The 12112-nt window shown below is 40.3% G+C and overlaps 1 protein-coding gene across 1 annotated transcript in view; it reads left to right on the top strand.

Annotated features, from left to right (window-relative positions):
* SUSD1 (sushi domain containing 1) overlaps positions 1–11770 on the top strand; it is a 113107-nt gene extending 101337 nt beyond the window's left edge. Inside the window, exons 15-17 of the mRNA XM_008068331.2 lie at positions 878–917; positions 10613–10706; positions 11066–11770. Of these exons, the coding sequence (XP_008066522.2) occupies positions 878–917; positions 10613–10706; position 11066 (135 nt within the window). The 3' untranslated portion in view covers positions 11067–11770. The remainder of the gene's footprint in view (positions 1–877; positions 918–10612; positions 10707–11065) is intronic.
* The last annotated feature ends 342 nt before the right edge of the window (positions 11771–12112 follow it).

Below are 12112 nucleotides of genomic sequence, written 5' to 3'. Positions count from 1 at the left end.
GGGAGGGGAATTGGATTAACAGTAGCAAATATCTGTCTGGGAACGGGGAAACACCCCATATCAACAGGGTGCCTGAATGAAACGCAATTGTATACCTAACCCTTAACTGTACCCCACAACTTCACAATAAAAAATAAAAATTAAAAAAAATAAAATAAAAACCAGTTGCCATGTGAGAGAGAATCTTCTAATGACATTGAGGGGATCCTTCTTTAACTCTCACTATTCAGCTTCCTCTAGGGAATAGCAGCAAGCCCCAGCATTATATGCAGCATACCCCAGCATTTCTAATAGGTAAATATGCATGTAATTGTGACAGAGAGAAGAGAAAGCATTTCATTACAATGAGTCTGTAGGTTTCTTCTAGCATGGATGAATGTTATTATATGTTCCTATTGCTTTCTTTTTGGTTCTTGGATACATTTTGGGTAACCGAGGCTGCCAAGTGTCATCCAGATAGGTGGAGGATTATTGTATACCAGGATTTCTCATGCATGTCTAATTCTTGTTGAACCTGGATGTGATGTCAGAATCCTTTTCAACTCAGTTCTCCAAACAGTCAATGCAGTTGCTCAGCGCTGGCCAGGGGAATGAAACTTTTTGCTAATCCCATCATTTGCCCATGGTGTGTGATTTCTGAGATCCATTGGAAACCTATAGAAGTGATCTTTAGGGTCACTTCTGTCCCTGCAACCCATGCCAGTCCCTTGAGCACTTAGTGATAGACAGCTGGATCATAAGTTATTAGAGCTGGATGGGACTTCACATTAAGAGATAAAAAAGATGAAACTTGGAGGACTTCAACCTTTAAACTACGTTATTTAAGCTGACACCATGTGCCGCCTAGTTAAGTGTGTTGCTGTGTTTTCCTTTATAGGTGAGAAGATACTCCTGTGCAGTTTGGGCTCAGGTAAAAGGTAAAATCATTTTCTGCTTATGAATGATGTTCTTATTTCTCTTCTGTTCAATCTGCAGCATCAAATTTATGTTAATGAGATGATCTCTTTTTTAAATGGTCATAGGTGTCAGAAACCCAATTCATAGCAGCTTAAGCAAAAACCACAACTGAAAAACATAGAGGGAGAGTAGGTAGGCAGGAACTTACAGATTTAGGCAAAGAGCTCCAGGAACTAGAACTTGGGACTCAACACCATGAGTGGGACTCCCCTTTCTATCTGTCTCCTGTTTCTGCTCTGTCTTTAAGCATTACTTGGCCTTATTTTCTTTTCCTATAAATATGTGATGGGTGGGGATAGCAAGCTGCCCCAGCTTAGCAATTTCAATGGGAACAGAAAGTTTTTTGATTCAGAAAAAGACTCTTCCTAGGTTAAGTGACTATCAGTTGGATGAATCCCAGTAAATAGGAGATAGGCTAGGGTGGTTGACCTACCTTGATTTTATGCTTACTCATGCCTAGTTGTGGGTAGAGAGAGCAGTGTGATCAGTATCTCCACTAAGATTGCACTGCAAGGGAGACAAGATCCACACCAAGAAATGGGGCACAAGAAAACATGTTGACAGACCAAAACAAGAGCTACAGCAGTCTACTTCCTCTTACCCTTTGGGTGTGTAGCATATGCACACACACATGTAATATTAAGGAAATCTCCTCCATTAACAAAATGGGGCTATCCTACATACAATAAAAAATGGAACCCTAGTAGAAGAAAACTCAAAGATGGGAATGCTACTGCATCCAATTCCAAGACCAGGAATCCTGGGGATGGTACTTTCCTCTTGATCAAGTTCAGATGTGCTTCTCATGCAAGCAATCTATGACTGAATGGCAAATTTAACCATTCTCAAACCACAGTATATGATGTGAAAGGGGAATCTGGATAACCATAATAAATACTCTCATTTAGAAAGGAGGAAAAGATAATATAGTGGCCAGGGGACCCATAGCAGTCATCACCTCCTGTTGGAGAGAAAAAGCAAGCATCCTCTCCCCTCATAGCAGAATGGGTCACTTGGTTTGGGTCTGCCTGTTGGGAGAGCATCCGTTGTCCATTTCCTTCAGTGCTTTCCTAAGAGATGCAGTGAGAGGGATCTTTGCTGAGTGTTGTACAGCTTAAACCTTCTTCACATTGGCAGTTATCCAGGCAAGGGAATTGCCTTAGGGTTTAAGCAATCACTGGTCTTTGCCAGGCTTGGGATTTCCCTGGCAGTACAGTACATTTCTTTAAAACCAACAGGCAGCCAGCCAGTGGATTTGATTCCCAGAAATTCCATTAGTTTGTAGCTAGTGCCAGAAACCTTGTCAAGTTTATGACCTTGGACTCTGGACCCTTTCCTGTGGTTTATGAGTCCTAGTATCAGGCTGAGAAATTTTGCCCTGAGGCCACAGTATCAGTTTAACCCCTTATATTCTGTTCTATACCTCAGTGTGGCATAGAACAATAGGCTGGCATGGTGAGGAAGCACTGGTATAACCTTGCTTTCAGGAGGATTCCAGTGGATAACACTTTACAATGAGGAAATTGTTATCCTGTCAATAGAGAGTACTGTACAGAAAATGTTTGGGGGTGGGAGAGGGGTATTGTGGGGAATTAGGCTTCTTCCATTTGTCTGCTTCTCTCCCTGTCTTATTTCCCATATTTTTATTTCTACTCAAACCAACTTCAACAAGGGTAGAGGGCTTGGCTTTTTAACTGGGAAAGGTCAATTACCTTGACTGTCAGCCCTCTTGGACTGATGATTGCCAGACAGCAAGGGCCTCTCTTTTAACAAACATGTGTGCTGTTCCATTTCTGTGTGTAAATGGGCCAAGTTCCCTTTCTTGTAGTTTAGTGAAGGCCACGAGAAACAACCACACATTTCAACATTCAGAAACTTTTTTGCCATTTCATTCCCTAAGGATCTAGGAGTGGGAATGGTGTTTTCATAAGGAAACGAGGTGCTTTTATCAGAAGAATTAAGATGTGCAAGCTTCCAGACACAGAAACAATAGCTTCCTGAATCCACTCCATTCAACAACAGTGTGATATGGTTGGAAAACATTCAAACTGAGTAGAAGAAATTGCCAAAGAACTGGTTGCAGTCATTCTGCCATGATTAAGTTAGCAGGAAGGATTTTGCTTTGAAAATATCTAAGTGGCTTTTGGCATTGCTCTTGTCTCCCCGCAGCTTAATAGTCAATATTCAAAGAGAGTTTGAACCTTTATTTTATTTTATTTTATTTTATTTTATTTTAAGTGAGAAAGCAGGATTTATTAAGAGGGCAGAAAAACTCCCACAGTGGGAGGGGACCCGAAGGGGTTGCCCAAGAGTTTGAACCTTTAAATTTAAACCACTGGAAAGCTCTGGAAGATAATAGAAAACACACTGTTAGTTTGAAATTCTGAAGGCAATTCTAGCATATATTTATCTACATATAAAATTTACCTGTGTTGAGTATTCAAGTAGTTTAATTTTTCAAAAAATTCTCGAGACTGCCATTTCAGAAAGTGAGTTGGAGAGAACTGGGACTCTAATTAGTTCTGAAATTATTCCAGTTCACTAGTGCAAAGCCTAAGCCCCATTCTGGCCCTTGCCCAGTGACAAATGCTATTTACCCTTTGCGCATTGCTCCTAGAAGAGCTTTGTGATGATTACCAGGAAGCCAGCAGTCGAGGTTTGAGGGAAGATGCAGAGACTTGGACTTACTTGCCTGAGTCCTGCTACTAATCAGCTCAGTGTCTTTGAAATGATATTTAACTTGGCCAGTTCTCAATGCCTCTTTCCGGGATCTCTGAGATCCCTTCCAGCCACAAAGTAGTATGCGTCTATGATTTCTTGAGTCACAAAGCAAGGTTATTTGATATATGTGAGGTGACTATAAGCTGTAATCAGGGATCATTCTCCAGTCCTAAGCATGAGTCTGAGTCATTAGTGACTATTCCTCTTTCTCTTTTAGCCCACATTTTGCACTTTGGGCATGCATCCCTGATTTTTATTTCTGTGTTCACTTCCTGAGCATAGGCCTTCATATCTGTAGCAAGGACAACTGTCAAATCTTCCTTTCTCATCTCCCACCCAACAAATTCAGGATTTTTTTCTTCACTCCAGCCTACACACTACCACCTGACTGATTTCTAAAATGCAGTGCTGATTTTATTATTTCCTTTTATTTTTCCATGGTCCTCCATTATTTTTTAGTCTGGCTTCCAAGGTCTTTGTCACCAACATACCCTTATAATTGCATCTCTTTTTCTTCTCCAAACTGATGTGCCAGCTGTTCTCTGGATATGGCTCATACTTTCTCCTCTTAATGTCTTTGCTTATGTGATTGCTTGATTACATTCACCTGGATTGCCCTATCACCTGCCTGTGAATTTCTGCTTATTACAATCTCACCTGTTCTTCAAGATTATAACCAAATACCCTCTCTTTCCTGAATCTTTTAAAATTTCCTAAGTAGGATAGAGTCTCCCCATCTTCAGCCATTCTGCCTTACTTTAGAGCAATAGGTATGCATTTGTTTTGTCTTTTCCTACTAGATTTCAGAGTCTTTAGGGAGAACATTTGAAGAGCAAGAACCAGCAGTCAGTTTTTTGGGAATTGAAGCATAGTGGGTTAATACTTAGGATTTAAATAAACCAGAGAAGTTTTACATCAAGAAATGAACCTTGCATGTATACATATGTACATATTATACACACATGTGCATGTGCACAATCATTTTAAATCTTTACAGTTATGGTGGGCAGAATTCTAAGATGGCTCCCCACATTTTTGTTCTTTGGTCTATACCTACCTTCTCTCAGTTAATCATTCAAAGACCCTCTAGGTGTCTCTGTGAAGGAATTTTGAAGGATTAATTAAGGTCCCAAATAGGAAGAGCATCCAGCTGGGCCTGACCTAATCACAGGAGCTCTTTAAATCTGGGTCTAGAGGTCAGAGACAGGGGAAGTTGGAGATTCAAAGGGTGAGATAGATTTGACTCAGAAAAGGGAGTCTGCTAGTTTGAAGATGAAGGGGCCATGTGGCAAGGAATACAGGTGGACTGTAGGATCTGAGAGTGGCCTCAGCTGACAGCCAGTAAGAAAATGACTATTTTAGTCCTACAACTTTGAGTGTCTTAGTTTGTTTTGTGTTGCTATAACAGAAAAACAGAGGCTGGATAATTTATAAAGAAATGAGGTTTATTTAGCTTATGATTCTGTAGTCTGGGAAGTTCAAGAGCATAGCACTGCATCTGGCATGCTTTTGGTGGGGCTACATGCTGGGTCAAAACAATGACAAAGAAATGGAAAAGTCAGTGGGTGTGTGCAAAAAGGATCATATGGTGAGAGGAAGCAAGAGGGAGTTTAGGAAGTTGGCTTGATTTTATAACAAGCTACCCCCTGGTAATACAGTCCTCTAGAGCAAGAACTCACCCTCAAGGGAGAGTATTAATCTATTTTTGAGGAGTCCACTCGCATAATTCAAACACCCATACTAGGTCCCACCTCTCAGCTCCACCACATTGGAGATAACATTTCAAATGAATTTCAGAGGGGACAAACTCAAATCATTACAGCAAGGAAATGAATTTAGTCTACAACCTGAAAGAGCATAGAAGCAGATTCTTCTCTAGACCTTTCAGATGGAAATTCAGTTCTCCTGATTTATTTCAACATTGTAACACCCTGAGCAGAAAACCAGTCTCAGTATGTCTGAACTTCCCACCCACAGAATTGTGAGCTAATAAAATGGGTTATAGCTACCTAAGTTTATGGTAATTTGTTAAACTGCAATAAAAGTTGAATACAACAGTGTTGTTTATTTACTAAACATTACTTATCTCTAAATTAGTTTTCTACTTTTATCTCCCTTGCCATATTTTGCTTTGAAGGGAATTTGGATAAGAATAAGAAGACCCTAGATTAGCAAAGAGAAATTTGGCATATTAAATAGAAGCCACAGTGCTAATCATTTTTACCATTTGGGGAACAGAATTGCTACTTTCAGGAAATGACCAGGCCTGTGTAAATTCATGAAAAAAAAAATCCACACCCATAGGAAGTCCTCAAGCTGTCAAGTCTGAGAATAGGCATAGGACCATTCTAACTTCCTGGTGATATTTCCATCAATGAAATGGTTGAGGATAAGCCCAGAGAGGTCCCATCACTCCTGAGCATTAGCTCTCTTGAGAGAGCCACCATAAAGAGGATGGTAGTCCTAGTGGATTTACTTTCTCCAAGAATAAGTAACTGATCTGGGATATAAAACAGGAACCATTCACTTTCATTTCTAAAAGAATATTTTACAAGTGATTCAGAAGAAAAATAAGCATGGTTCGGTGGCATGAGACCATGAAAGGGAGGATAACCAGAGGATGGCAAGGCTATAAAAAATACAATTCAAGTTGGCCAGTTGCAAATTTCCTTAGTAAGGAATTAATGAGGAAAGTCCCTAAAGAAGACTGTGTGGCTACACCCGTGAGTGTACTTGACTTTCAGAGTACATGTGCAGAGTGACAAAAAGACAAATAACCAAGAACTGTTTACCAGCAAGAATCATGCCTGGAGCCAAACCCCACATGGTGCTTTGCAGAATGAATAAATATTATTTTCCAATACTATGTCTACAGGGAGGAATAGTTGCTCCCACGGCTTAGGGTGGATCCTGCTCGTAAATGGTTAAGAGCAAATCAGGTTCCTCAATTCCTACTTAGCTTCTATCCTGGTTTGTGAGGGGATATTTAAAAGCAAGGGAAGAGCTAATTACCTACTTTGGTTCAAGTCTTCCAAATTGGATGAAGCACATTCAAGCAGGTTTATACAATTTTCAAATGAGATGGATAAACTGTTGCAGGTGATCTTTGAGAAATCATGAAGAGCTGTAAGAACACTAGAGATGAGCAAAGAATAAGAGACTTTGTACAGAGGAAGAGTCACCAAAATTGTAGATGATGACACCTTGGAAGTCAAGACCAGGCAGAGTGTTCGGTGATGGCTTGTCTCTCCTTGGTAGAAGCAGCAGCAATTCCTAGGAGTCAGCATGAGAGTCCCAAGAGTTGATTAGGTCAAATTGCTTTCCTTTTCTTCTTGCATGGAGTCACGAATTGGTTAGGAAAATATGGCAGGCATAAAGTAATTTTGACTGCAGCAAACACTTAATAATGTCCTTGTATACAGTGTGAGGGCATGAGAGCTGCATGTAGGCTTAAAAACAAGTAACTATGCACTGTTGGTATCAACTCATTAGCAACTACTAATGAGTTGATATCAAATTCAGAAATATGTGCAATGTGGATCTCTATTCACAGTCATCTTCAACATATTCATCATCAGTGATTAAAATATATAGAGGGTAATAGCATAAAGGAAAAATGTAGAGAAAAAATTGTGATGAAAGTTGGGAGGATTACTGAGTAGACTGGATGAAATAGCAGTGCAGGAAAGTACCAGCTCCCCCCACTATCTTCAGTGCTGTAGTTTCTCTTACAAACACACCTAGCTAATTTAGTACACAAAAATGGCATCTCAGTATTTTAATTTATATTTTCATTACTTATAAGAGCATTTGATCCAAGGCTTATCAATCATCTGCAATCATATTTTTATTTTAATTTTTTAAATTTATTTGTTTTTGAGTCAGAGTCTCACTCTGTTGCCCAGGCTGGAGTGCAGTCAACCTGCTGGGCTCAGGTGAGCCTTCTGCCTCAGCCTTCCAAGTAACTGGGCCGCAGGCTGGTGCCATCATGACAGGCTAATTTTTTTTACTTATTGTAGAGATAAGGTCTCACCAAGTTGTCCAAGCTGTTCTCGAACCCCTGGGCTCAGGCAATCCTCTCAACTCCATCTCTCAAAGTACTGGAATTACAGGCTTGAGCCACTGCATCCGGCTTGCAATTATATTTTATATGTGATTACCTTTTCATAGAATTTTGTCATTTTGCTGTTATCATTTTGACTTTTTAAAATTAATTTGTAACACTTCTGTCAGTGGTCCTCAACCTTATTAACATCAGGGACCGATTTCATGGAAGACAATTTGTTCATGGAAGACAATTTGTCCATGGAAGTGAGGGGGGGCAGGGAGAGATGGTTTTAGAATGATTCAAGTGCATTACATTTATTGTGCTGATCAGCAGCGACATTAGATTCTCATAAGGAGCATGCAACCTAGATCCTTCATATGTGCAGTTCACAATAGGGTTCGTTCTCCCATGAGTATCTGAAGTCACAGCTGAACTAACAGAAGGCGGAGCTGGCTTCTCTCACTCACCCACTGCTCACCTCCTGCTGTATGGTCTAGCTCCTAATACTGGTCGGCAGCCCTGGGGTTGGGAACCCTTGCTCTATATGATAGCCTCTTGTTTGTTATTCCAAATAGTTTATCCAGTTTGCCTTTTAATCTTGCTTATGGTAGTTTTTTGTATGCTTTTTAATGTAGTTAAATGTCTCATTCTTTTACTTTTAGATTTTTATGTTAATAAAATGCTTACCTGGATGGACTTAGAGTGATTTATCACAGAAACAAAGAACTGAGTATTGCATGTTCTCACTCATAAGTGGACCTTGAGCAATTATCATAATACTATAAATAAGGATTGTCAGTAGTGGGAAATTGCCAGTGGAGGGGTGGGGGTGGGATTGGCAGTAGTGGGATTCTGCCAGAGGATGGGAGGGTACACCTTGTCAACAAGGGTATCTGTATAATGAACATTTATATACTTAACCCTGAATTGTACCCCACATCTTTGAAATTAAAAATTAAAAAATGCTTAGAAAATCCTGACTCATCTTAAAGTTAGGTAAATATTCACTAACATTTTCTAATTCTTTAAGTTTTTAATTTCAGTCTTTAATCCATGTGGATTTTATTTTGGTGTATGATATAAACTCTAGTGATCAAAATTACTTTATTCTAAATGGTTAGCCGATTTTGTCAGCACCAGTTATGAATAATTTATCATTTCCCCTATGATTTGAAGCAGTATCAAAACAACAATGATTAACAATAGCTGACATTTACTTACTGCTTACTCAGTGCCTGAAATTATTCTAGCATGTACTAACTCATTTATTTTCACAATAACCCTATAAGGTGAGTGGGATTGTCAACATTCTCATGTTGTTATAGCATTCCTCAGTGAGGAAACTAAGACACAAAATGGCTGAATAACTTGCTCAGAGTCACATAGTTAGGGAGTGGCGGTGTTCAGATAAAGACTTGACATCTGACTCCAGTATTTAAGCTTTGAAATTATATAATATACTTGGCTTTGTTTCTAGGCTTTCTATTTTATTCCAATGTATTTATTCCTATACTGATGCTGCCCTGTTTTAATATCTAGTCATTCAAATTACTCCCTTATCTATTTGATTTACGAATCCCTCACTGCTGCTCCTTCCATTTTATAATCTCTTAAGTATCAAAGCCATTTTCTTCTGAATACTACAAGCATCCAAACATATCAGCCATGTTTTCTAGAAAGTCTCCTGGCAGCACTTTTTGCAGGACTTTTTAGCATGAGATGTATTTCATGGCTGCTCCTGCTGGTGCTGAGTACCCTAAAGAGTTTCCAGTAGAACCACCCTGCTCTTAACCTAGCTATGGAAAATGACTCTGTGTTTAACCACCTCATGCATTGGCTCCTCACCTGTAAAAAGAGAATAATAATAGTACTCAGTGTGAAGGCTGGTTAGGATGCTAAATGAATTAATATTTTTGTGGTGCTTAGAACAGTGTTTGACACATAGTCAGTGCTAAATAAGTGTTTGCAAATTAAAAGGAAACCTTTGCTCGAATCTAGAATATGATGCTCTGTCACTTGGCCCAAATGTGCAAATCAAATATCGATGTTTTTCAGTTTATAACTGGGGATCTCCCTGGAGTTGTCCTGTAATGATCCCCAAATAGAAAATATGTCTATCAAAGTGCTTTCACTTTGATTTTCTTATTTTGTCTTCACAGCAGCCTCCTGAGCAGAGTAGGGTGGTGGGACTTGTATTGAGGTATAGGGGAAATGACAGGTGATGCTATTCAACAGAGGATATTTGTTTGTTATATTTTGACCACCAGAGCTAACTATCATTTTTCAGAACCAAAATTCAAATGATGTCAGAATGACTTTCCTCTGTGCAAAGGAAAATTGCCCCTAAAAATCTACCAAGTGTGGGGCCATTGCATTGCTAGATTCTGGTGTGGCCATGTGCTCTTTGAGCTATGGCTGTGGCCATGCTTCCTAGCTTTGGCCCCCTCCCCCACCTTGAGGAGGTGAATATTCTCTCCCTTCTCTTTCTTTCTTTAATTTACTCTTAAGTAAACTATATTTTTAAATCTAAAACAAAACCAAACAAATTCTACCAAGGGTAATTGACTTGAGAGAAGACCAACAAAAAGCAACACATTTTGTAGTATTTGTACGCTCATTAAAATGAGCTTTTTTCCCCCTTATAAATTTACTCTGGTCTGGTTTTACACTTCCTTTTCAGAAATACCCTAAAACTGTGGTTTCCTGAGGCCCCACATTTGGAGGGCCAGCTCAGGGGGCATGAAGGCATTGTGGGCATTCTTGGGATTCTTTGTTAAATGAGGCCAAGCTTTGGGTTAGAGTGGAATGAGCACAGTTGGGTATGTGCCTCCTGGGAAGGCCATGGCCTGGTGTGCTCGGAGCTCAGTGTGTGGTTTTGTCTCACAGATTCGTCGCTCACGCTGCAACAGATGGTGGGTGTTGGACTGGGCTCCGTGGCTGCTGTGGTCATTCTCACATTCCTCTCCTTCTCAGCCGTGTGGTATGTGAGCACTGTCATTTTTGAGAAATGAGCAGAATACAGGGGAGGATGAGTCGGAGTCATGAAGAACAGCTGGGGATGAGGAGAGTAAAAGGCATGGGGGGAGGTTGTTCTGGGCTCAGCAGACACACTCCATGGTGAAAGGCATGACTTACCCTGTACCTTCAGATTGGAAGGGGGATGCCATCCTAGCCCAGGAAGAGAGTGGAGACAGTGATGACCACACACAGAGGGTTGGCTGATCCTCTGTGTTGCCTTTCCTCCCACGAGGGTGTGGTAAGCTGCACATAGGGAGGCACAGTAGGAAAACCAAAGTGTGTTCATGATTTTGTCTTTCTCTTTTCCTCCTCTATGACTAGATTGCAGATGGGTGCTGCGTGGGAAGGATGCACCACTGCTGGGGCAGATATTCTGTCAGCTTCTAAGGTGCCTGCACGGTAACCCCATTTGACTTCCACCCAGGGTGCATGTAGGCCTACAACTTTCTCCATCTCCAGTTTGGCCCCATATCTGGATTCAAGATGGTGGCGATTTCTGTGGAGTCCCCCAGAAGGAGAAAACTCAGGAATTGCTGACGTTTTCCCTGCTACAGGACCATGAACTTGAGACGCTTGGTGTACAATGTGATATTGACCACAGGCTATGAATTTTGTGCGTCTGGACTGGGACTTTCTGTTTCTCTGATGCCTGAGTCAACTCCTCTAGACATTGAATACAGGAGAGCTTCTGCATCCTCGCTTATAGCATCTCTGTTAATTAATTCAGAATCCATTCTTGGACAATATGCAGTGAAATGGTTTTAAGTTTTGGGCTAGAGTTTGACTTTATGAAGGAAGTCATTAAAAAGGATAGAGAACAGTGACATGGGCAAACATTTCAAGTACTTTAGAAATAACACTTTTCCTTTAATAAGTTGGTATACTAATTAGAAAATATATTAGCTTGGCCATGCCAGTAAGCTCCCTGCCAAGTCTCTTAGGCAGCATTGCTTTGATGCAATTCCAGTTGTCCTATACATTCAAAAGTAATGTCTGCATTCCAGTAGAAATATCCTATAATTAAGATTGTTCTTCCCTTGGTTAATTTTGGACTACTGAGCATCTCCTAAAAAACGTTCTGTGCCTCCTTTTAGAAATTGGGATTCAGTGGCAGCACAGTAACAGTGTGTTAAAACTATATTAAGGCCATGACCAGACCAGAGTCCATGTTTGTTTCAGGGAATGGGGAAGAGAAAGGGGGGAACGATACTTGTTTTAATCTACAACCTCAGTAACCATGAGTGTTACAACATCATAGACCATGATCCATTAGATAAGAGCAGGACTGGGCCAACATACTGAGTCTACAGATGAAGTATATTAGATTTGACATTTCAAGCTTGAATCAGTATTCTTTCACTTTCCTCC

Source organism: Carlito syrichta, unplaced genomic scaffold (assembly GCF_000164805.1).
Source record: "Carlito syrichta isolate Samal-C Ts95f unplaced genomic scaffold, Tarsius_syrichta-2.0.1 Scaffold310362, whole genome shotgun sequence".
NCBI lineage: Eukaryota > Metazoa > Chordata > Mammalia > Primates > Tarsiidae > Carlito > Carlito syrichta.
The sequence above is the reverse complement of the archived record's forward strand: the minus strand, read 5'-3'. Positions and strand labels throughout refer to the sequence as shown.